This window comes from Eriocheir sinensis, chromosome 12 (genome assembly GCF_024679095.1).
Source record: "Eriocheir sinensis breed Jianghai 21 chromosome 12, ASM2467909v1, whole genome shotgun sequence".
Lineage (NCBI taxonomy): Eukaryota > Metazoa > Arthropoda > Malacostraca > Decapoda > Varunidae > Eriocheir > Eriocheir sinensis.
Window position 1 is genome coordinate 10,413,561 of NC_066520.1, and position 26,096 is coordinate 10,439,656.

Sequence of the window (26,096 nt, forward strand, 5' to 3'; positions counted from 1 at the left end):
TGGGGTAGAAATTAAGGAAAATATTATTTTTTCCCCTTAAAAAATATGAGGTGAATTATCGGATTTTAAAATAATGAATAGAAAGTAAATGATATGAAATAATAAAAAAAATCCTTTATTAAATTATTTGGGAGACATTGCCGTCTACACAACTGAGCAAATAAAATTCAGAAAAAAACAACCTATGTAGTGTAGCACGTAGGGTGTACACTTGTCTGTCTTAATGTCTTGGTTAGGGCGCTGGGCCTTGACTCCCCTCTCCCTCCTCCATACATTATTTCTGCAGCACAACCCGCCTCTTCAATTAGCAAGTCTATGTGCGCTCTTCAACTTAAGCTCCTTTGAGTCCAGTGCACTTGAGATGATGTGTCGATGCATATGGAGGTGTTTGCAGGTGTGAGGACGTGAGTATACATGTGTGTGCTCCCGGGAGACAGACACACACTCCGAGTTCATGGGTCCTGCACCTGCCGCCAACCAAGACCCGCCCGCCCAGTGTTCATTCTCCCTCCCTCTCTCCCTCCCCCACTCCCCCTTCAACACCGGAACGTTGTGAGGCCCAAGGTGAGGCCTGTCAGGGTTTTGCGCCGCTGACCATACCATCCAGACTCGATTCGCGTGTGCGTGTGCGTGTGTGTCTATTTAGCTATTTGTATTTACCTATTTGTAGTCTACAGGGCCCGAACTAAGCTCTAATAATTCCGTCTCCATATCTACATTCATCCAGTGTGTGTGTGTGTGTGTGTGTGTGTGTGTGTGAGAGAGTGTCATAGTACAGTAAACACTCATTCCCACCCTTCTTTTGTGAGTAGCTACAGTTAATTGTTATCTCTATGCTCTGGTAACGTTGATGAGGTACGCTGACGAGCATGAGTGGCCGCGGCGGCTGTCGTGTCGGCGCCCATGCTTACAACGCGGCCCAGCACTCCGCTTGGTCATGATAACGCCAACATGGAGTCAAGGATGGACGGTTTGCCTTATGCAGAACTTGATAAAGCAGCCTTTTCTCCTCTATATCCTGCGTCGTCAGGCAAGCAACCCTCTCTCAATCTCCTCCCCCCCCCCCCCTATATGGCCACTCAAGCGAGTACGAGGCACACAATAGTCATCACTAAGTCTATAGAGTTTAACAAATTAATCACAGAATGAAGATGATTAAAACTTATTCGTCCTCACAACGATTCTCGACGGATGTGTCTTACAGAAAATATATCTGCAACTTATGGATATACAGTCGTAACACTATGTTTGTACATGTGTATGCACTGTACACTGAGTTGCCTTTGTAGGTTTCCTTTTCAGTCCTACGAAAAAATCGTCACACAATGCCAGCTTCTCAATTATCAGGGTTCGTTCGTTCCTCCTTCTCTATGACCCCCGTTCCTGTGTCTCGCCCCTCAACCCTCCCCCACCCGCCTCACCCCGCTCACCTGCCAGCCGCCAGGGTCCCTGCCTCCGCGGGACCCCGACTCCCCGAGTCCCCCGCAATGGACCCGTCACCGTCAGTGCGACTCTGGCAGTGGTGAGAGTAGGGTGTGTTGCCGTCCTCTCTAGACTCCTACGTCAGCTGTCGACACATACCTCGTAGCTGGCTGGTTCCTAGCTCCGGAGGTGTATCTGAAAGGCGTGAGTTTATTAATTTTCTGCTTTCTAATAAATAAGGACTGATTAACACACAAGAGGCACCGAGGAATTTAAACTATTTTTAAGGAGATACCCAAGTTCGCAATCTCCTCAATTGTCAGAGACATACAAATTTAACCCCATCGGTTATTTCAATCGTCACCGAATGTAACGTTTGGCCAGTGGTGTAGGAAGCAATATAATGGCGAGTGTGGGCTGCAGGCTGCCGACAGGGCGGTGTGGTTCACGGCATTGAAATCTCCGTCAGGGGCAGCGGCGGGGCGGGTCGGCCGCGGAGGTGCGCGCCGTGCCGCTGCCCTCCGCTGCCTCCCTTGTTGTCATCCAACGTTTGCTATTTCCCTTGAAGCCAGCATTTCAAATACACATAAAGTATACGATCGAATACGTATCAGTATACGTATACGCTCCCCCTCAGAAAGCCAGAGAATAATTTAAACACCAATAATAATAGTGCGACCCTAAACATACACTTGCATTTTGAGGTATACGATGTTACACGGGAGACGCCCAACTCCGTCTGTGGACCACATCAGGGAGGGGATCTTGATTTAACTCCTACACACCCACACCAGGAGGGAGACGCCTAAAGCCCCGCAGCTGCCCTACGAGCACGATCCTTATTGCCGATACACAGTGTTGTGGTACAGCAACCCGGGTCACCAAAAAAGAGTAACGCTCAATGGGAGAGATGGAAGCAGGTGCGAGTCGTCTCCACAACAGCTGGCAGGTCAAAATTGTGCCTAAATAAGGAGACGCTTGTGCCAGTCTTGTTTCCTTATGAAGCGGGCCACCACCTGCCCGCTTTATGCCACCTGGGCTTCGCTCTCTCACACACGAACAGATCTGTTCCTCTTATTTTTTTGTTACATATTTCATCGCGTTCCCAATCCAAGGATTCTGTGCTCCCGTGCTCCCGGCGCCCCGGGCTGGATGTGTGGGAGGCGTGGCCGTCTCGTGAGGGAGTGGGCGGCGGGAGCCGTCACATCACCTGCCCCACACCTGCCGTTTACCTTTCACCGTCTTGCTCTTACGTTCACCCTTTATAAATTGGTCTTTCTTTCATCCTTTTTTTCATTTTCAACACTTTAACTGCTGATTTTTTTTTTACCGTCTGGCACTTATGTTTCTATTTTTTTTCGTCTTTCCTATTAGCGATAAAAATGTAGTGTCATGTTTTTTCTTTGTATGTAATCTCTCTGTAAAGCCTCCCAACTTCCTTAAGCCTATACCTGGCTCCCCAAGGCTAAAGACTACGTGTATGCCTGAGCCAGCCACTTAGCCAACATCTGCCCCTCTGCTTTGTGGTGTCTACACCTGCCCCTTCCTTTGTTTGGGGAGGCAGCAAACACCTGCCTTTACTCAGTCCACGGAGCCATTAGTCATCTTCCCAGCCACACTGCACGTCGCGGGAAGGTTCTCTCCGTCGCCTCACTTTACTTCCGTCCTTCAAAAGTTTGTCTTGTCATGGAAAAAGAACACGGCAACAATACGGTTGGTGCGGATACGATTGAAAGTCTTCAAGTTTTAGTAAAATTAGTTATTATGTCTGAGGAGAAAGGTAAACGGTGTAAAACAGGTTTATAGTTGTTGTTGTTTTGTGTAGGCCGACTTATAGGTCTCTTGCAAACTTATCTCTATTTTATTTTTGGTCCCACACATGATTTTTTTTTTTTATGCCGTCGATCAAACAACTCACCTTACCTCAGTTAGTGACTCGTCAAACGTCAAAATTATGTTATATGGATACATAGGGAATGAACAGAGGGAATCGACAACAACAACACTGGCAGACTCACAACCCCAAGCCGACTACGGGAGTGTTTGAGAGGCTGACAGTTACTTCCCAGCCGACACTTAGCGATGCCGAGGACTCTCACGGCGAGCTAGAGGCGTTAAGGTGCCGTGAAGAATGGCCATTATAATAACCCTTCATTTGCCGCCTCTTCACAGGCTTGAGAACATCCTCGCGGAGACTCTCATCCCCGCGAGTGACTCATTATACCATCAAGACAAACAGCTTAATAGTGTCCAAAGCTTATTTAGCACCTACTCCGCCCACTGTTTCTTTACGCTTCACGATAGAGTGCGACGATTGTACGTGAGTGCGAGAACCATGGCGGGAGGAAGAGGAGGAGTGGGTGGGGCCTGTTAGTCTTGGTGAGGCAGAATAATTGTCGAGGTGGGCAGCACGATAGCCAAAGTAATCGAAAGAAAGAGCAAGAGAAAGAATGGTTAATGCAGTGGGTCTATTTCAGTGGGTAATGGATTAGGTTGTAATGGGTTTAATTGGGGTGAAAAAAATGGATGTTTGAGTGGGTATTAGGCAGAGAAATAATGGATGCTACTACTACTACTACTACTACCACTACTACTACTACTACTACTACTACTACTACTACTACTACCACTACTACTACCACTACTACTACTACTACTACTACTACTCCTACTACTACTACCACTACTACTACTGTTACTACTACTACCACTACTACTACTACTACTACTACTACTACTACTACCACTACTATTACTACTACTACTACTACTTTGTCGGTCCTCCTCATGGATGCGAAAGACCCTCAATGGTTTCCAGCTTCCTTCTTACTGGTCTGTCAGAAGTAAAACGTACATTCAATTAATTTTCGATATACAAAAGGCATACAAAGTCAGTTTCGTTACCAGATGGGGGAGTGAGCGAAGTGATTGAAGGGAAGAGCAACCACTGTACGGAGACGTTTTATACTTTTCTATACTGACAAACTATATGAAAGGGCTGCCACATGACCACCCAAATCCCCTGAAAATTTTACTTCGGCAATTTTTTTTACAGTAAAGGAGACAGCTCGAGGCCATAAAAAAAAAGATACAGAAAAAAACAGCATCTAAGAATAACTGAGTATATAAAATGATCTTACAAATAAATAGATAAACAGATAAAGTTAAAAACATCACACACACACACACACACACACACACACACACACACACACACACACACACACACACACACACACACACACACACACACACACACACACACACACACACACACACACACACATAGGTTGCCCGGTTGATATGGTACAATTTCTTCTTTGAACGTCTCACATAAAAGAAACTAAAAGCTGCACCGTTAATTTCACAGTTTTCCTCCCACGTAACAATTAGCAGAAACTAACACCAAAAAAAAAACTCTCCGCTTCGTTTTTTTCTCAGATCATTAGTCGCCGAGCACAAGAAGACGGAAACCTCACACGCGCTGCAATCCAGTTCCCCGGACCGCCCAATATCGTTTAAAACTCTAAATGGATACAGTTACGCGGGTTAAATTGACCAAAGAGTCACGTTCAAAGCCTCATTTCATTTGGATGTCGAAATTCGATTAGTGTTTGTGTGTGTGTGTGTGTGTGTGTGTGAGAGAGAGAGAGAGAGAGAGAGAGAGAGAGAGAGAGAGAGAGAGAGAGAGAGAGAGAGAGAGAGAGAGATTGCACACACACACACACACACACACAATATCAGACTTTCATGTATTTTGGGAGCTTCACAAAATATCAAATCTTTGCACTAACGATTCATGGTTCTACAAACGCGTTAACATGATTGTCAAACAATTAGGTTCATCTGAGGGAAATTGAAACACTGAGACGAGGAAAGGTTGGGGGGAAAGGAAAGGCTAAAAGGAGCGAAGGAGGTGGAATGATGAATAAGGGATAACGTGGAGAAAGGAGGGAGATAGTGAGGAAGACAAGCCAGAGGAGAGGGAGGAGGCGGCAGTACACAAATTAGATTCCCGATAAACAATTCCTACATCACAACACTTAACGAACCTACACCATACGACTGTACATTCACACTGTCTTTCTTCTCCCCCTGCTGCACCCTTTCCATTAATTCACTCCTTGCTATACCCTTCATTAAAAAAAAGGGTGTTAGAGAGGGAGGGCTCGGGGGCAGGAGGGTGGGTGGCGGGAGAGGGGCATCAAGGAGCGTCCTGTCAAGTGTCTGCCCCAATATGTGATCACTTCCCTTACGGGGAGTGTGGAGGGCGCTGCCACGACTCTTAAGATAGCCACTCCTGTCCGCTGGACGTCACTCTGCATAATAAACCTTTACCAAGCTTGACCGCACTACTCCCTAATGGCATCTCCCGTTTGTGTTCTCTTGCCTTTAATATATTTTAAATCGTCCATTCCAATTCTCCCACCCACTCATGACTTCTTTATATGATGCGCAACTCATCCTTTCATTCCCTCCAGCCATTCAACTTGCTCTTCCGGGGGATTGGCTTGCCGCACGTAGTCATAGGCTCGCTCAACACGAGTGCGTATATGGCGTTGTCGATACATGTGCAGAACAACAATGATTTAGATCCTCAAGTCGCTTGTGCTCCCATTCTTAATAGCTCTGAGACATGGACACTTAATTGCGATTTGAAGAGGTGAATAAATGCTTTGGTAAGTGCCTTACAGGGGCATCGCTGGAATGACTTATGTCAAATTGGCGATTACTTTATGTGGCTGCATCTAGGCTTGTTACCTAAATATTCCTTGACGAAAACTCCGGCTATGTGGGCATGTGGTAGGTAGTACATACGTTACCTAGAAGTTGACCCCGCTCGCCGGGTTGTATCTGTAAGCGACAATCCTGTGTGAAGGAGGTCAAGGGAGCGCCCAAAAAGCTCGCGGCTTGAGCATGTGGATGGGACGGTCCGGCTGTGAGTTACTTTGATTGGAAAAAGGCCTCGCATTGAGATTTGTTCGGGTAGGGGGGTCCCTAGGATAGCGTCGTAGGTTGTGCGAGGCAATGCGACCCCCAGCATGTGCTCTCGCTGAATGAATGATTGATCATATACTAACAGATAATGACGCCGTTCCCTTACAAACTATAATTATAACCCAAAAGGTAGTCTCATTATCAATCACTGACTTGCATTTCTATCACTTTAACACACTCATTCCTTCATATGAACACACACACACACACACACACACACACACACACACACACACACACACACACACACACCGCTTCGGTAGCTACACAGCTCAATCGGTTAGAACGCCGCGCTGCAAGGCTTCACGGCCAAACAGGCGGCGGTTCGAGCCCCGCTCAGGCTGGATTCTTTCCGTTGACTAGGAGTGGTTACTGTCCCCCCTTCAGCAAGGGGGATGGGGTGTGTGGTGTGTGAGGTCCTGGCATTACCCAGAGATCGACTATAATGAGCAATTGCTCACGTCGTGAGGGTACCTGCTGGCGAAAGCGAGTCCAACTTGTGATCAGTGATCAGGCCCTGGTGAATTACACACACACACACACACACACACACACACACACACAGTTTTCTTAAGTGTTCATTTCTTTTGATCCAGAACTTCCCACGCTTTGCTGACAACGCTGTGCTGCACTCCCTTCCCCCTCCCTCCAGTCTTCCCATTTTTCTTCCCTTCCTCCCACTTTCTCACGTGCGTCGGCGCAATGATTGACGGTGTTTTGTTTCCATTTGAGTGCCTTTAAACACAACACACACCTGTCCGATGAGCAAACAGGGAAATACTTGAACAAAAGAAACACACACACACACACACACACACACACACACACACACACACACACACACACACACACATACGTGCGCGCGCGCGCACAGTGAATACAACTAAGTCTAACTTTATACTGCAGTATGTAAGTACAAAGAAAGACGACTTGATCGCAAAGTCTGGGCTCCTCACAGGACCGGAGGATCAGCTTACAGATCCAGCACAAAGGTTCCAGCACCTGTGGTTCCCAACCTTTTTTTTCAGGCGACCCCAACCATGCACCTCTAGACATGACCGAGACCCCACTAGTTTAGTTGTTTATGTGTTATTATAATATAATAACACTATATGTTTGATATTTTGAGGTCTTAGCGACCCCAGGAAAAACGCCCAGCGACCACACATGGGGTCGAGATCCAATGGTTGGGAAAGGGTGGGGTTAGACACTGCTGCAAGTTGCTAGTGTGACATCGTACACGTCAAATTGTCGATTAATTTATGTGGCTGCATCTATACATGCTTGTTACATTGTTCTTAAAGTTTCTCTTCCCTTTACAGAGTAACTGAAAAATTGACAAGAGGCCCTTTGACAGCCGCCCTACAAAGAAAGCGAACCCGTGACTTGTTTGGCCAGTCAATACCTGAATCATCCCAGGCCAAGCGCGGGCCTCACAAGGAAGGCGACAAGGGCGGCAGGCGAGGCATCTATCAAAGTAGAAGTCCTTGACAGCAGGTGGCGAGCAGGGGGCGACTCATCCCGGCACAGGAGTACAAGCACGGGAATACAGGCGCGGGGGGAAGGCAGCGATGAGGTCGTCGCCGATGGTGCCCAGAAGGAAGAGGCCACAGGTAAGCACGCGCTTCTGCAGGTGTAGAGCGAGGCGCTCTGTCGAGCCGGTGCCTCATTACCAGTCCACACGCAACAAAAACACACAAAAAACAACACACCGCCACGCAAAACAGTACACACACACACACACACACACACACACACACACACGATATGTCTCCTGCTGGCATTCGCCATGCCACCCACACTGCATGCCTGGTCCACAGCATGAACAGGTTTTCTTCTTACATTGCGGCATACAAGTTTTGGGAGCTAAGGGGAGTGGGCGAAAACACACACGTAATAAAACAGGTGCTTTGACTGGGATGGAAATTAGCCTCATCTACATATAACTTGACGCGGCTGTCACATTAACTAAGAATGTGACGATCTGCATGCATAATATCATTTGGGGAAATCAATCTTTAACATGTTGAGTTGCCGTGGAGGTGTAGGCGTCGGCGAGCCGGAACTCCCGTGTGGGCGCGCGGGCGTGGGTGGGGCGAGGGCGGACCAGTCGAGAACGTGCCGCTACCACCCCACTGACATCCTCATCGCCTCAGTGTCATTTTTTGCAAGAAAACGACATATTTGCTGCTGTGTTCATCTTAGACGCCTCTTTAGGTTAGGGTTGCGGCATAACGAAGGAATGTTGTAGTGAAAGTTGAACGAGAGTGCCGATCATGGCAGGTCAGACTTCATGGTGACGATTGTAGGAATGTTTATGCAGTTCATGACAACATTTGCGGCAAAATTCTAATGAAGGTGCGAGAAGTGTGGACTGAAACGAACGATGAAGCGGCTGCCATTGTTTTCCTGGTCGTGGTCATCCGTTTCGTCTTCCATGTTCGTTGTCTGACGTGCTACGCAAGTTAGTCCCTGCTGACGGAAGGCTTTACACATGATAGGCAGACCACCCAGCCTGGACTCTGCGGTCTGAACATGTATAAAAAGTCTCTCTCTCTCTCTCTCTCTCTCTCTCTCTCTCTCTCTCTCTCTCTCTCTCTCTCTCTCTCTCTCTCTGTGTGTGTGTGTGTGTGTGTGTGTGTGTGTGTGTGTGTGTGTGTGTGTCACAATCTGCTACCCACACGAGGCCATGGGGCTGTATACTAGGTCATGCTCGCCCCTGAAGCTTCATGTATCTGGATAATCTGCCTACACGTATTTTTTTAGGTTACTTTCATTTGCGATAAAGTGCGAAGTCAAAAACTCTTAGACTAAGAAAAAAAAACTATTTTGAAAACATGTAGCAACGGGCGACTAACATGATTACCCTGTTCATGAGAGGACCGATATAACTTCACGAGTCTCGTCAGCAGGTGGGGGAGGCTGGGAAGGCGGCAGGAAAGGCAGGGTCGCAGGGGCCGCAGGTGTGTGGGGGAAGGCCGGAAGTAAGATTTGCTTCCTGCCTTTTGTATGTCGTGTGGATACGTGTGTGTGTGTGTGTGTGTGTGTGTGTGTGTGTGTGTGTGTGTGTGTGTGTGTGTGTGTGAAATCATAGTTGGGTTGCAGATGAGTGAAGGATCATAACCATGCATCAGAGAAACAGGCTGATCAGCGCGGGTGTGGGGTGAGGAAAGAAGGAGGCGGTTTCGGCTATCAGGGACACTATATATAGGTATTTTGGGGAGTCCCGAGGCACACCTGGTGGTGCAGGTTTTCCACGATAGCACATTTGCCTGAAAGCTTCAATTTGAACTGAAAATCGTACACGCTGGATCTAAAGGCACAGCGGACACACGTTAACCTTGATTTCGATGGACGGGGAAGACATGGCAAAGAGCTTAGGTTAATGCCAGTAAGAGCCCCTCTGGCCAAGCGGGATGCAACAGGTGGCTGAAAGTGAACTAAGGGGTCTTGTTTGGGTCCGGCGGACTGGTTTAGAATGCTGGGGAGCAGCCGCAGAGGGCCCGTTACCTGCGACCCTCCAGGTCATCAACTCACCCTCCCGGTCACCTTCCTCCAGCTCGCTCCCTCCTCACTCACTCGCCGAGCTCGATTACTCTCTCTCTCTCTCTCTCTCTCTCTCTCTCTCTCTCTCTCTCTCTCTCTCTCTCTCTCTCTCTCTCTCTCTCTCTCTCTCTCTCTCTCTCTCTCTCTCTCTCTCTCTCTCTCTCTCTCTCTCTCTCTCTCTCTCTCTTAAAAAAAAGAAAAGAAAAAAATGTAAGGCAAACACACACACACACACACACACACACACACACACACACACACACACACACACACACACACACACACACACACACACACACACACACACACACACACACACACACACACACACACACACACACACACAAACGTAGTTCGTGAACACACACACACACACACACACACACACACACACACACACACACAAACGTAGTTCGTGAACACACACACACACACACACACACACACACACACACACACACACACACACGCACACACGAATAAGGAGGTTAATGTTGTCTGTCTTCCTTCCACAGGCCTCGGCGGTTGTAGTGTTGAGGAAGTACAGGCGACTCAGGCGCCGCCGCCGCCGATCCCTTCGTCAGGAATATCAGAAGCTTCGCTCCCTGCTGCCGGGTGCCCCAAGGTCACCTCAACTACGTCGCAAGGTAAGCGGAAGTAATTGCTCAAGTATGTTCCAAGGTGTCAGAGATTTGCCATATATGCATACATATGTATACGTAACATACATATAAGCATGTCGTGGTCCCACAGGTCGGGGTGGTGGACGCAGCCTACCAGTACATCTGTCAGCTACAGTCCGCACTACTCGCCAAGTTTTCTGCCAGAGGCGTTCCGGCTGACCTGGCAGGTGAGCCACACTATTATTCTTGCTCTTGAAAATATGACGAAGAAAAAAATATTTCCACTTGAAGACGGAAGGAAGTCTTTGTACAAGTATTTGGCATTTGACACCATCACTATAAGCTTGTCCGCTCGAATGAGCTTATGAAACCAGACAGAGAAGGTTGATTCGTAATGTGTGTGACTAAAGTGTGTCCCTTGTTCGGCAGGCGTGGTGGGCGGAAAGGTGTCTTCAGCGTCGGACGTGCGGGCCCTTGCTATCCACCTCATCCACTCCACCAACATGGCGCCCTCGTTCATGACCCTCCCGTCACCCCCCTGCGGCCTCCCTTCCTTCCGCACCACCTCCAGCACGTCTCCGGCACCAACGCCGTCGCTGTCCTCTCGGATCTCCGCTACACAATATTTTATAGGAAAATCGGGCTTAAAAAAATAAGCCTGGCGAAAGGAGACATTGGCTGAAGGTTGGGGTTTCAAAAAAACGTGCGAGCATGCAGCAAGGTTCTATTTAGCTGCTCTTTATCACCTATGACTGGAAACTGAAAAAGATGAAAAATTTTAGAAAGTGTAATGAAACGTGCCTCTGTCTTATGACCCCTGTAAGCCCTGTATGTGTATGAAGGCAAGGACACCAGACTAGTATAGAGGAGGGAGGCATGAGCATGAGCTGACCTGTTGATACTACTTTGCACTTTTGTAATATCCTTGGGTCGGATGTATATCAGAACTCAATTTGACGAGGCCTCTGAACTTACTGTATGTATTGCGTTACTAGTGCACATATGATAAGAAACAAATGGTAGCAAGCTGTTTGCTACAGTGATGCCTACAGGCCACTCTGGTCCAGCGGCCGCAAGTTTGACAAGAGACGTGGACGAAGGGAGTGACCGGCGGCAAGGTGGAGTGCGGCGCAGGACGGGTAGTGTGGCGACTGTGATATTAATTTAGCTCTTTAGTGTTACCAGATAAGCTTTAATGTGTAAATCAATCTTGCAGGAACATTTACAGCAACGACTGGTACCTATATGTGGTAAGCACGTGACTGAGTGCGACAGAAGGCAAATAAATTTAGATGAAATAAAAAAAAAAAATCATTTACTCCTCTGCCTGTTTATGAATTTGTCTTAATACAAGAGCATGAAACGTCTAAGAAGAATTTGTGAAAAGTATTTAAATCCTCCTCTGAGAAAGAAACAAGTTAAATTTTCGTTGGTGTTGAGTTTTAAGTTGATCTACTTTTGGTGCATCAGAGAGGCTTTTACAGCCGTGAATGTGAGGGAATAACCCAAAATAACATAATAGGAAGAACATTATTATAAAATTATTAAGTGTTTTTGGCACGACTCAACACCTGCTGCGACATGCACGTGCCGTAACACAAACAGCCGGTGATCGTCATCTTTATCAAGCACTGAGTGTTGGCCGTTCCGTCATGTTGTTATGAACATTTGGTCAACTTTCTTCCCTGATTGTTTGAAAAAATAAAAGCATAAAGGGAAGGTGCAAGTCAAGCGAGTTGTGGAACACGAGATGCGTTGCAGCGCCGTGTGGGGGATGGGGGTGACTTACTCTGTTTCCTCTTGTTAGGTGAAAAATATCCACTATACGTAGTGCCATTAATAACCTAGATATTAATCACACACACACACACACACACAGCCACCTATAGGACTGTTTGAATTGTAGGATCATGGCTCCGTAAGTGCAGTGGTCATACGTAAGGCGACCGCCACAGCAGCACGTGCATCCACAACGCCTGCTCGCTCCATGCACATCATCTGAGGAACATGTATTATCACGAGACGTACAATTTCCGCATCATCCACACCCCACCGCACAGTGATTCAGTTTACCTCTATCGGTTTGTCTGACAGAGAAAGCAGGATGAGGAGAACGAGGAGGAGTAGGAAGAGGAAATGAGGAGGACGAGGACGAGGAAAAAGAGAAAGATAAATAAAAAGAGGAGGGAGAGGAGGAGGAAATAAGAAGAGGACAAAGAAGAGAAAGAAGAGACAGCTAAATAAGGAGAGAAAGAGGAGGAGGAAAATAAATAAAAAGAGTAGAACGGGGAAGAGGAAGATAAATAAAAAGAGGAGGAAGAGGAGGAGGAAATAAGAAGAGGACAAAGAAGAGAAAGAAGAGACAGCTAAATAAGGAGAGAAAGAGGAGGAGGAAAGTAAATAATAAGAGTAGAACGGGGAAGAGGAAGATAAATAAGAGGAGGAGGAGGAAGACGAATGAGAAGAGAATAAGGGGCTCGCTTTTCATCTTTAAAATTATAAGAAAGTAATACTTTTATAACAGAAACCATATTTGTCGTAGCATGTCGTCAACTTTGTGGATAACAAAGGAAAATAAATTGCAAACACAGCATCAAGTCATCATAGAGGCGTAACCGGGAGAGTGGAAATAATGATACACCAACTACTCAGAGATGCGAAGCCAACACTGACATGCAAACTTGTCCATCATACGCACCTCTCATCCATACACTACGTTTACAGACACATCCACCCCAAGCCGCTCCGCCCCAGTCCTGTCTCTCAGCCAACCGTGTCTTTACCGCCACTCGTATCACTTCCTCCACAACCTTCCTCCAGAATACAATTTCTCACTCATTCTTTCCGTCTCGATGCATAAATAGGCACCTGCAGGGTTGATACATGATGGAGAGGCCGCCAAACACCTTGAGTCTCGGTAGGTGTTGATGGAAAGTAATGGCAGTGTTGATGGTGAGACAAAAACAAGGGGGTTGGGAGAGTGGACGGTGACGCTAGAGGGAATGGTGAGAACAAGTACTGGTGAGTGTGACAAAGGAGAGATGACTAGGAAATCACTGGTGACACTGACGGCGTGGAATGATCGAGGAGGCTGTTGACTCGCCGCAGAGCGTACATCCGGGATACTGTATCGCTTTTAGAAACATCCAAAAATAAAACAATGACGACCAGTATGAAAACTATACCTCTAGTGATATGATACGCATGTTGGACAGTTCCTGATTGCACTTCAGCAGCATGACAACTGAATGATGAAAAAAAAATACTTGAGGTGAAGATACTCTAATATCCCGACTAAATTATTGATTCTGAGACCCTGATAAGGCATTGAATATCTAAGGCCTTGGGTGGCCACAAAGAGGCCTAGCTTACGGTGTCGCCCTGTTCGCTGTCGTTCCGCACGACGAGTCGCGTCCAACACCTGCCGGGGACTTTGAAGTTAACACACGACAGAGGCATGTCGACGGAAACAGTGATTGAGGCAGATAGAGAGATTCGCATATAGATAGATAGATGGACAGAGACGGAAAGGCGAATTGCTCGGGGAATAGTAATTGCTGACGATACTGATAGCTGCAGCTACTCCTATTTTCGATATGGTCAGCTCCTCGCCGCGAGAAAGTTTCAAAGTATCATCACACTCTAGAGGCGGAACTGAGGTTCGTGCAGCCACACAGTCGAAGCGCGTCTCGGCACAGCAGCCGGAGCACAGAGGGACCATGTCACGAAATCACCTCGAAGAGGGACGTGCCGGAGACTTACGCCAAACACCACGTCTACTTATCTTGGAGGCAGGCGGATTACACACACACACACACACACACACACACACGCAGTTGAAGAGTAAAATTAAACCGCAGCGTCAGGAAACACATCAAACCGCGCCGCTCCTCGCCCCTCGCCGGACAGCAGTGGCAGTGTCCCCGCGCTATAGAAGGAAGACGTGCGTGACGCTACCGGGGGACGCCGAGGCTCCCATTAGACGCATAGCTTCTTTCCCATCATTATTCTGCCTCCACCACGTACTCCCAGCCTCTCTCTCCCCCTTAGATGATTACGGCGCTCACCAATTACAGCCACGTATCGGCGCCTTGAGGTGTGTGTGTGAGTGTGTGTGTGTGTGTGTGTGTGTGTGTGTGTGTGTGTGTGTGTGTGTGTGTGTGTGTGTGTGTGTGTGTGTGTGTGTGTGTGTGTGTGTTTCAAAAGTAAAATCGTACAAGAAACAAGTACAAAAAGAGGGGATGGGGATGGGGTCGGGAGTCTAACCTCTGAAGTATCTGGGAGGCCACTCGGGTTACAGGCTTCGCAATGCGGTGCCGAGTCCCGGGCCGGCGAGATGAAGGGGATGTTGGTCACAGTTCGGCTGGTAGCTGAATGTTATGGAAATATCTGCACAGCCTTGATGGCGTGCACCTTGCTCCACCTGAGTGACGAGGTTCCAACATGCACTGCACTGCCACCTCAACAGACCTTCGCAGCAGCAGGGTGGGGGACTGGTTTACCTGGGGGGGGGGCGGCTTCGGCTTGTCGGCAGGGACGGGGCAGATGATGGGCATCGGCATGGTACGACTCAGTGGCTCATAATTATTAGAAAAGTTTTTCGGAGAGAATGTTAAGCGCTCACAATCAAGCGTTTCCCGTTGGCTCTGTACCTGTCCACTCTCACATGGATAATTGATCAATCAGTAACATGACTGACGTGGGAAACAGAAAACAAATTACGCTGTTTTCCTTGTAATCGTGTTCCTTGTCAACTAAATATACTCGCCGACATCATCTTCATTATTTCTGTTCCTTTATTTCCTCTGTTCGTTTCTTTGATGTTCGCCGAGCATTACCCAAAATGATATTACATAATTTCCATTTGGATATTAACCGACAATAATGTTTTGATATACTTATTACCCGCCAAGCTGTGTGTTTTTCCTTAATGATGGTCTCCTTGTTCAGCACAAAATATTACAAAATAAAAGATAAAAAATCAAGAAGGAAAGAGAAATCAAGAAACTAAATAACAGTATACATGAATAAACAAATAAGAAAAAAGATGAAAAGAAAATGGGGAAAGAGACGGTGTGATACCGTGAAAAAGAGGAGTTGCCATCGTCTAGTAGCTTACGATGATAATATTTACACTATAAACATTTGTCAGATATAATACCCATAAGACTGTAAAAGTCATTAAAAATTACCACACTATTGTATTCATGTCTTTAAAGTAAAAGCTAGAGGAAACTTTTACCACTTCTCCCACATGAATGCAGATATATATTGCAACTATATTAACAGCTCTGACCATACTCTTTCTGACTCTTACTTTGCCAATCAACCGACAACCATTCCTGCAATTTTCCCCATTTTCTTTTCCTTCTGAACTGCTACTCACACGTTGAATGTCACACGTCGCGGTAGCCTTAAACTTCTTCAGGTCACCCACCAGTCCTCTGAAATAAGAATCGAAGTATTTAAGACCTGTGCGTGCAACAATATGAAGAAAAAAAAAACTATAAAGGAAAATAATGTGTTCTTCAGTATTGAAAACGGATCAGACAAAGCTTAAGTAACTATGACACTCAGAATGTGCTTTTATTAACATGATTGTGATGCTGTAAGAAGAGGAAGATATATAGGCTTGAGGGTGAGGAGTAAAAAAAAATTCGGTGTCACTGAGGCACGAAGAGAAACCGCAAGAAAGAGCACACTGGAAGGATTGCCGGTCAGCTCCACCGGCCCTGCTTCCACGGCACCACTCCTGAATGTCTCTGAATGTTTCTGCGAGGAATGTTTTGTAACCACAGCGCGGGTGTCACTTCCTTGTTTATGCTTCCTCGAGGAGCGCGAGTCACCAGACATAACTTCTCACCTATTGTGATGCTCGCCGCTCCCTCCAGCATCATAACATTTCCAAACCAGATCTTAAAACACCCGCAGAGAAAGACTAACCATTGACATTGGAGAACAGTGCCTCAGTCACCTAACACACCCCACGGACTCTCTTGGATAAGTGCGAAGGAGGTTTGAAGGGACATGGCTTCAGCCCTTCTACACCCTTAAGAATTCCGTGACCACAGTTGAAGTCAAAGTTCCCTCTCGAGGTCTTGAAAGTTTCCGTAACTGTGCTTGCGACACTACCTTCGTTGTTACCCTTGCCAGGAATAAATATTTTCTTTCCTTTAAACAACATTCGTCACGTTTCAAGGGGCCGCCGGAGGCTGCATCTGAGGCAAATATATATTGGAAGACTGAGCAGCGACCCCTCCATTACCTGTGTGGACACACGCACCAGTGAGTATTCCTTCACTTTAACACACACACACACACACACACACACACACACACACACACACACACACACACACACACACACACACACACACGGCCCGGTAGCTCAGTGGATAGAGCGTCTGCCTCACAACCAGAAGGACCGGGGTTCGATTCCCCGGCCGGGTGAAGATAAGTTGGGTTTATCTCCTTTCACGTGTAGGCCCTGTTCACCTAGCAGTGAGTAGGTGACAACTCCTTGCCTGACGTCGCGTCAGGCAAGGAGTTGTCACCTCGTTGTCGCGGTGTGTTGTGTGTGAGTGGTCTCAGCCCTACCCAAAGATCGGTACTATGAGCTCTGTGCTCTTCCGGAGGGGTCCTAGGGAACGGCTGGCTGTCTCGAGAGAGACTCGCAGCAGACCAAGAGGTGAATTACACACACACACACACACACACACACTCACACATACAAGGATGAATGTAGATATGGAGACGGGACTATTAGAATTTAGCTCGGGCCCAGTAGACTACAAATAGGTAAACACACACACACACACACACACATACAAGGATGAATGTAGATATGGAGACGGGACTATTAGAATTTAGCTCGGGCCCAGTAGACTACAAATAGGTAAACACACACACACACACACACACACACCGCTCCGGTAACTCAGTGGTAGAGCTCTGCGCTGCCAGGTCTCAGTCTGGCAGGCGGAGGTTCGAGCCCTGCTCAGGCCCGGGATTTTTCCACTGGCACAGGAGTGGTTATACTGTCTCCCCTTGAGCATAGGGGATTGGGTGTGTGGTGTGTGAAGGTCCCTACAGTACCCAGCGATCAACTGTAATGAGCTTGCTCGGTCGAGAGGTTACTTGCTGGCGATGACGAGCCCAGATCGTGATCAGGACGTGGGTGAATTCTCTCTCTCTCTCTCTCTCTCTCTCTCTCTCTCTCTCTCTCTCTCTCTCTCTCTCTCACACACACACACAATGCACACACACAATACACACAGAGAAAGTGACAAAATTACAAAAAAAAAAAGTTCATGCAAAGGCACGCAAGTCGAATGAGTGTTTCCGAAACTCCAAAGAATTTTCTTAAGATAATCATCACCACTGTCGATGATCCCAACATCTCAAAACTATTGCGGAGGCACAGCTTTGGAGCGGAAACAACTCGGTTGTGGAGGAAGGCAGGTTACTTCTATATACACACAAAGTGAACACACAGAGTTATTGGTAGTACTGAGAGGCGTCAATGCCACAGTTTCCTCATACTTATTTTTTTCTTGAAACTGTTACTTTCACGGTTTTGTATATCAACAGTGTGGTCGGCGGTGCATCTGGCGGTGCTGGTGGTGGTGCTGGTGGTGGCGTCGGCGGCAGTGCGCGGACTGCCCCGTGTTGAGGCTGAACGATCACTGGAGGCAGCGTCCAGGTGAGCAAAAAAGAGAGAGAGAGAGAGAGAGAGAGAGAGAGAGAGAATTGATTCACCCTTTCCGTCCTTTCTTAGCAACAGTGAGCTACAAGGCAGAGTGGAGGCAGAGGCCGAGGTGCTGCAAGCCTTCCCGGGTGAACGCCAAGGGAGCACAGTACTCAAGGTCCCGGTCCAGGTGAGGCTGGTCAGGGACGTGGAGGTCGTCAGTGGAAAAAAGGAGCCACTCTTCTTGGGGTGGAGGCCATACAAGGAATGGAAGCATGAACATATTGCCTCAGTAAGAAAGAAGAGTTCTGATAAGTTAAAGCGATTTCAATTGGAGTCAAATCCAAGAAGAGGAAAACGAGCAGTGGAAGCAGTGAAAGTCATCTGTAAAGACAGTACGTGCAAGTCGATGGGAGATGAGGAGGAAGGAAACGGAGCACGGAACTTCGATGAAATGTCAAGAATGTTCGGGGATGAGTATGATACGAAGACTGGCTCAGCAGATGGCGGACAATACAAGTACAAGAAAGAGTTCAGTATAGAGCCATCAAGAGGAGCAGGGGTCAACGGAGAAGAAGTATCAAAAGCGCTAGAGGAGGCGTTTGACCAGATGGGTGTTACGGCAGACCATCAAGAAAGGATTAAAAAAGAGTTCATAGAGGTGCTTCGGGTAAAAAGGGTCACTGATGAAAACCCGAAGCCAAAGTCGAAAAGCAAAAAGGTTCACCACGCAGGACTGAAAAATTGGGAAAATGGTCAAGAGGATGAAACTGAATCTCTCTCTGAAGAAGAAGCAAATGAAAAACTGTTTAAACGAAGATTCGATGAAAAAGAGCAAGAAAAAGAGGCAACATTAAATAATGATGACCATGGCAAAAAAGATATATGGATAGAAGAAAAAAGAGAATTCGAAGAGGAAGGAGAAGACGAAAACGAAGAAGGGGAAAAGGAGAAGGATGAGACAAGGGAGGAGAAGAAGAAGGAGGAGAACAAGAAGAAGAAGAAGGAGGAGAACAAGAAGAAGAAGAAGGAGGAGAAAAAGAAGGAGGAGGATAAGGAGGATGAGCATGAAGATGACGAGGAGGAAAAGGAAGTAGACGAAGAAGATAGTACAGGTTCCCTTGCTACAATGCTGAATAAAAAACTGAGAAAAGCGTTGGGAGTAAATGAACAAAATGAAGAAGGGTTAAGCAAAAAGGTGGATGAGGAAGATGATGAGGAGGAGGCTGATGATGATGAGGAGGAGGCTGATGATGATGATGAGGCTGCTGCTGCTGCTGATGATGATGAGAAGGAGGATGAGGCTGAAGATGAGGCTGCTGATGAAGAGGAGGAGGAGAAGGTGGAGGATGAGGCTGAAGATGAGGATAATGAGGACGAGGTTGCAGATGAAAATGATGATAAAGATGAGGACGAGGCTGCTGCTGCTGATGAAGATGATGAGAATAAGGCTGAAGATGAGGAGGAGGATAAAGATGATGATGATAAGGAGGAGGATGAAGCTGAAGATGAGGAGGAGATGGATGAAAAGGAAGATGAGGAAGATAAAAAATAAACGGAGGCAGAAGAAGAAGAAGGAGAAGAAGGAGAAGGAAGAGAAGGCAGAGAAGGATAGGAATGTAAAGGAGGAGGAGGAAAAATACGAAGAACATGTAAAAGAAGAAGGGGGGGGGGGGAACAATGAAATGAACATGATAAAAAGAAATAATAGAGGAAAGTGAGGTGAGAAACTGAAATCTCTAAGCAATAAAGAGAGGGCGTAACAGTTTTACTTCATGTCACCTTCACCTGCACGTTCATCACCTGTCCTGCGAGAGCCTTTATATACGGAGTCACAGGAATACAAGTAAAGAGTGTGATGCCAATATCGTGCGGAGAGTCTGGACCAACGTAACCAGATTATCGTATTCAGCACATCGTAATTTTCGGATTCTGCTATTATAAAAAATAAAAATAAAATCGATACTCTACGGTTTTGACATTAATTTTAATTGTACATCATTTCTGGTGTGGCTGCGGCAGTTCTTAAGCCTGAAACTGACAAATGCAATGTTCTGAGTTTGTTTATCTATATTCTATGTAAATCTGAGCACGGCAATCTGGTAGCGCCGGTCTAGACTGGCAACACTGGCCGTAATTTGACACGTGCATAGCCTACTTTTGGTCAAACGTGGAAGGTTAATATGAGTGCCAGAGAGAGAGAGAGAGAGAGAGAGAGAGAGAGAGGGGGAGTTGGCGGGTCTATTAAAATCATGAAACTCGTCGTCTCTGAAATATGAGTGACATGCACTATGGGCGCCAACACGCACAGACATGTTTGAAACTGATAAATATACAATAATAAGATACCTTAATAAAGCATAAACAAACATGATGCCATGCCAAGTTATATAAACCTAATAGCACAATCATGACCCCGCCGGTTAAGTCTCGCATTTCTCTCTTGGCAACAGAATAGAATGTGTGCTGATTGACTATTTGTTCTTCGTGCATTGCCTGTATTCGATGAAGGAGCTCTGACTTTATGTATCATTCGTCTCTCATCAGCTAATAAATTACCAAACCGATATTTTTATAACCCTGTTACCCGTTATGAGTTTTAATCCACTTTTACCGGTCAAGAAGAAACTACACTCACCTACAGTGTATGCTGTGGTGCACCCTGGCCGTAATTAAGCTGGAGTATATTAATATCCTCTAAAGTAAAAAACACATTTGAGTAGTTATCTCGACTCCCGTGATGTAGATAGATGCAGACAGATAGATAAAACAAGCATATAAATGAATTTCCATACACCTAATCCTCCTTGAATTTGAACAAGCTCTACAATAGCTTCCTGGGAATATGATTCTTCACAAGGGATGCTTGCAACTTATGTCGATCTCAAGAAGCACTGAATTCAGTGCTTCATGAAGGACTGGAATCCTCTGTGACTCCGTTCCTACATGGTTTATTCGTCTATTGACTGGCCTGTGGCCTGGGACTGGAAATACTGACAAGTGCAAGTGTGTGTGTGTGTGTGTGTGTGTGTGTGTGTGTGTGTGTGTGTGTATGGGGGGGGGAGGGGGGGGAAGGGTATCCAGCTTCTTTCTTATGAACATGGGAGCTAGTGAGGCATGCGACATTGGGGGAGCCTTCTATCTCGCATAAAGCAGCCCCAAACTGCGGCTCGCCACCGCTCAAATAGCCCAAAGCGTAGCGGCGAAAGCGCAAGTCTTTATCGAAACTATCCGAGGAGGGGGCGACCCCTCATCATTCTAATCTGACCAAACAATGACTAACATCAAACGGGGGTGGCAACCCCCATTATCTTCATCTAACAAAACGAAACAACTTATTTCCCAGACATGAGTACACGCAGCACTACACACTGAACCAAGGTTAGGTGAACAATGTAATCAATAAAGGGGCTCTCACACATTCCCGGTCCCGGTCGCGACCGTCCCCGATGACTCCCGATAAGCCGATCGGGACCTGACCGCCGACAAAATAGCCAATAATCCCAGGACCGGCGGCTTACCGCCGGTAAGCCAGCGGTTTACCGGCGGTAGACCGGCGACCATATACGATTTTCGATTTCTCCGACCGGCGACTGCAGCAGGTCAGTCGGCGGTCGACCGCCGGTCTACCGGCGGCAGACCTGCGGCACATCGACGAGCAAACACTTTCGTTGCCACATCCAGTTGGAAGGGTATATAAACCCCCGTCCAGGTGTTTTGATCATTCGTGAGTTTGACATCGCAATGGATTTCCTCAGCTCTCGTGAACGCGAAATTGATCTCCTGAAATTATAATTATTATAATATAATAAACAGCTTCATACCTAAATTCATTCATGTGCATAAATCTCTCTCTCTCTCTCTCTCTCTCTCTCTCTCTCTCTCTCTCTCTCTCTCTCTCTCTCTCTCTCTCTCTCTCTCTCTCTCTCTCTCTCTCTCTCTCTCTATCTCTCTCTCTCTCTCTCTATATATATATATATATATATATATATATATATATATATATATATATCAGGGTTGGATCAATACTGATTTTTTATAAGTCAAATACAAATAATTTTGTTCGGGATTCCAAAAATACAAATACAAATACAAATACGTACTTCTATTTCTTAATCTAAAAATACAAATAAAAATACAAATACTCCTATTCCAGATTTCAAAGATACAAATAAAAATACTCCTGAAATTATACAAAAAATATAAAGATACTTTTTTCACAAGTTTACACTTCACATCATAATTGCATTTTATCATCATTAATGCCCGGAAGGTTTCCGGGCCGAGTTTTGCTCGCTCAGGAGTGTAAAAATTGCCGGCCTTACTAAACACCCTCTCAGATGGTGCCGGTAACTAACAGGTTCTTGCCTACCACAAGCTCAAAGGGTCAACGGTGCGGAGATGAGTACCTACCGCAGCCACACACAGCTATTTTTTTTTACAGCAAAGGAGACAGCACAAGGGCACACAGAAAGGAAACAACAATAAAAAAAAGCCCGCTACTCGCTCCTCCTGTAAAGAATCCGAAGAGGTGGCCGAAAGAGCAGTCAACTATACGTGAGAAGACAGCGTAAGAAGAATAGCGTATGCACCCGCCTTTAACTTTACCTTCAGTTTTCTTCCTTTGGTGTCATGGCTAAGTGCAATGGTTAACACACATATACTCTCTCTCTCTCTCTCTCTCTCTCTCTCTCTCTCTCTCTCTCTCTCTCTCTCTCTCTCTCTCCGCCAAGGTCTTGCAGCGCTTGGAGACCCGAGTCAAGTGATCACTGAAACTGGTCGTCAGTTATTCTCTGTTTTGGTTCTTTTTTTTTTCTCTTTTTTTTCTTCAACGTCGTCTGCGTAGTCATCGAAATGGCCGCCTCTGTGTTAAGGCTGAATTTGACCGAAAAAAAAAAAAGGTTCATTTTTTTTTCAAGGACACACACACACACACACACACACACACACACACAATCAGGACTGAAACGCGTATTCCCACTCTTTCCTCACCCCTGCTATTCTCTCTCTCTCTCTCTCTCTCTCTCTCTCTCTCTCTCTCTCTCTGTAAAGTACGTAACAATAGAGAGCGGAGAATGAGTTTTAAACGCTCGACGAAGTTTAAGAAATGTGCCGTAAGGTTGTGACGGAAACTGAAGTGCTAAAAGGTGCCGCCTCGCTAGCTACTGCGTACTACTTGCTGCTATACTATTATCATCATTATTGAGCACCGTGAATGGGGTATACCCGGAAGAGGACAAATATCAGTAGTTATACAAAGTCTCTTACTCTGCCACATTCAAGACACAGATAATCAAAAGGATAAAGATTGGGGAGCAGTGACGTAGCGATCTTTTTTTTCTGTATCCTCTTATTTTGGCCCTTGAGCTTTCTGTCTTCTGTGTTGAAAAAAAGAAAGAAAGAAAGAAAAGAAAACTGCCAAGTCTTTACCTCATCGATTTCCATTTTTTTTAACAAACTCTTTATCATTGTTAGCTACCATTTATTATTTTTTTTTTTTTTACGTGACGCTTTTCTTCGTTTTATTTTTTGACTGCAGAGGGGGAGGGGGGGGAACCATTATAATCCAAATTCTTCCTATTACTCTGTCCTACCTCCCCCTCCCTCCCTCCCTCTTCTTGCCTACCTGTCCCCGTCCTTCCCTTCCAGCTCAAGGTCGGACCGGAACTAAGGACTACACAATGAAAAAAAAATTGTGGCAGGAAAACGTGAAAGTAGAACTGACCATGACTGATGACGGACTAGATAAGTAAACAAATAAAGAAGATGAACAAATAAGATAAACAAATTAACAAATAAAAGATATAGAGATAGAACTTATTTTTATTTATGCGGATTTTTAATTTTTTTTATCTACTTTTGCCCTTGAGCTGCTTCCTTAACTGCAAAAAGAAAAAAATAAAGATGGATAGATAAACATAATGATAGATAGCCATGCAGATAAATAGATAAAGAGTCAGACAAATACATGTTCGATTGTTAGATGATTTGATAGTTAGTTAATAGGTAGTCCAATAGTACCCTTGTATAGTACCCTTAGTTAGATAGGTAGTTAGATAGGTAGTTTAATAGTTAGACAGTTTGAATTAGTTAGTTAGTTCGTTAATTTTACTGTATTCTGTATTTGTTTATTTATTTATTTGGATTATTTTTTTGTTTTTGTTTTGGTGTTTTACTTTTTCTTTTTGTTTCTTTTTCCTTTTCTTTTCTTTATCTTTTTCTTTGTTTTCTTGCTGTTGTTTTTTTCTTTTTTGATGTTCTTTTATTTCATATCATCCTCTTGTTGATGTTCGTTGGTCTGGGTGAGCCGCTTTCCTCCCAGAAGAGACCCACCCATAATTTTGGTGATGTTAGTTAGGGGCCGAAAGGTGGATGATGTTTCTTATATTTTTCTTCTCTTGATGTTTTTCTTCTTGTTTTTCTTTTCCGATGTTTTTTTTCTGTTCCTTTTCTTCTTATTTCTTTTCTTCGTGTTTTTTAATGTTCTTTTATTTCATATCATCCTCTTGTTGATGTTCTTTGGTCTGGATGAGCCTCTTTCTCCCCAGAAAAGACCCACCCATAATTTTGGTGATGTTAGTTTGGGGCCGAATGGTGGATGATGTTTCTTTGTATGTTACTTTTCTTGACGTTGTTGTTATTGTTGTTACTTTTCTTTTGCGATGTTTTTTCTCTTTTTCCCCTTTTTTTGGTGTTCCTTTCTATATCATCCCTTTTTGATGTTCTTTGGTCTGGATGAGCCTCTTTCTCCCCAGAAAAGACTCACCCATAATTTAGGAGATGTTAGGGCCTGAAGGTGGATGATCTGTGTTTTTTCTTTTCTTTTCTTGATGTTTTGTTACTATATTTTCCTTTTTCTGGTGTTCCTTTTTATTTTCCTTTTCTTTGGTGTTCCCATCACGTGGATTGTCTACGACATCTAACGAGCACCACAAGCCCCGGTTTATTGTTCGGAGTTTGCTCTCCTAGGCAGACTGCCTACCACGGCTGACGAGCTCCACCTGCCCGGGTTTATTGTTCGGAGTTTGCTCTCCTAGGCAGACTGCCTACCACGGCTGACGAGCTCCACCTGCCCGGGTTTATTGTTCGGAGTTTGCTCTCCTAGGCAGACTGCCTACCACGGCTGACGAGCTCCACCTGCCCGGGTTTATTGTTCGGAGTTTGCTCTCCTAGGTGTATTACCTATGACGGCTCACGAGCCCAACCTGCCCGGGTTTTATGATCGGAGTTTGCTCTCCTAGGTGTATTACCTATGACGGCTCACGAGCCCAACCTGCCCGGGTTTTATGATCGGAGTTTGCTCTCCTAGGTGTATTACCTATGACGGCTCACGAGCCCAACCTGCCCGGGTTTTATGATCGGAGTTTGCTCTCCTAGGTGTATTACCTATGACGGCTCACGAGCCCAACCTGCCCGGGTTTATTGTTCGGAGTTTGCTCTCCTAGGTGTATTACCTATGACGGCTCACGAGCCCAACCTGCCCGGGTTTATTGTTCGGAGTTTGCTCTCCTAGGTGAATTGCCTACCACGGCTAACGAACCTCACCTGCCCGGGTTTGTAATCGGAGTTTGCTCTCCTAGGTGAACTGCTTTCGCTAACGACCTCCACCTGCCCGGGTTTTTAATCGGAGTTTGCTCTCCTAGATGAATTGCTTTCGCTAACGACCTCCACCTGCCCGGGTTTGTAATCGGAGTTTGCTCTCCTAGGTGAACTGCTCACGCTAACGACCTCCACCTGCCCGGTTTTGTAATCGGAGTTTGCTCTCCTAGATGAACTGCTTTCGCTAACGACCTCCACCTGCCCGGGTTTATTGTTCGGAG

General features: G+C 45.9%; 2 protein-coding genes and 3 long non-coding RNA genes across 12 annotated transcripts in view; 3 read left to right on the forward strand and 2 right to left on the reverse strand.

Moving 5' to 3' along the window:
• The window catches only part of LOC126997388 (uncharacterized), a 50,499-nt gene extending 35,430 nt beyond the window's left edge, over nucleotides 1-15,069 (reverse strand). Inside the window, exons 1-2 of one of the 2 annotated variants that reach the window (XR_007752078.1) lie at nucleotides 14,856-15,069; nucleotides 1,431-1,617 (exon numbers count right to left, since the gene is read on the reverse strand). This is a non-coding gene — a long non-coding RNA (uncharacterized LOC126997388). The remainder of the gene's footprint in view (nucleotides 1-1,430; nucleotides 1,618-14,855) is intronic. The other variant, XR_007752079.1, reaches the window with a different exon arrangement.
• Nucleotides 1,498-11,260, forward strand: LOC126997383 (uncharacterized). The gene is made up of 5 exons (XM_050858454.1): nucleotides 1,498-1,626; nucleotides 7,743-8,033; nucleotides 10,482-10,613; nucleotides 10,720-10,816; nucleotides 11,019-11,260. Exons 2-5 carry the CDS (start codon nucleotides 7,992-7,994, stop codon nucleotides 11,243-11,245), a joined length of 498 nt encoding a protein of 165 aa, XP_050714411.1. The 5' UTR covers nucleotides 1,498-1,626; nucleotides 7,743-7,991; the 3' UTR covers nucleotides 11,246-11,260.
• Nucleotides 15,070-16,855: 1,786 nt separating the features above from the next.
• LOC126997382 (calponin homology domain-containing protein DDB_G0272472-like) lies at nucleotides 16,856-20,247 on the forward strand. Its single transcript, XM_050858453.1, has 3 exons — nucleotides 16,856-16,874; nucleotides 18,180-18,291; nucleotides 18,373-20,247. Coding segments are annotated over exons 1-3 (1,572 nt in total). The 5' UTR covers nucleotides 16,856-16,873; the 3' UTR covers nucleotides 19,832-20,247.
• Nucleotides 20,248-25,109: 4,862 nt separating this feature from the next.
• On the reverse strand, nucleotides 25,110-26,093 carry LOC126997384 (uncharacterized). 4 transcript variants are annotated; one of them, XR_007752070.1, is made up of 3 exons: nucleotides 25,948-26,093; nucleotides 25,754-25,821; nucleotides 25,110-25,413 (listed from the first exon to the last, which is right to left on the reverse strand). It is a non-coding gene; the product is annotated as an uncharacterized LOC126997384 (long non-coding RNA). The 4 variants fall into 4 exon arrangements; XR_007752069.1 differs by lacking the exon at nucleotides 25,754-25,821 and adding an exon at nucleotides 25,618-25,753 and having other exon boundaries at nucleotides 25,948-26,078; XR_007752068.1 differs by having other exon boundaries at nucleotides 25,618-25,821; nucleotides 25,948-26,073.
• LOC126997385 (uncharacterized) lies at nucleotides 25,309-26,068 on the forward strand. 4 transcript variants are annotated; one of them, XR_007752073.1, is made up of 3 exons: nucleotides 25,309-25,449; nucleotides 25,654-25,856; nucleotides 25,920-26,068. It is a non-coding gene; the product is annotated as an uncharacterized LOC126997385 (long non-coding RNA). The 4 variants fall into 4 exon arrangements; XR_007752074.1 differs by having other exon boundaries at nucleotides 25,397-25,517; nucleotides 25,722-25,856; XR_007752071.1 differs by having other exon boundaries at nucleotides 25,443-25,585; nucleotides 25,722-25,856.
• Nucleotides 26,094-26,096: the final 3 nt, after the last annotated feature.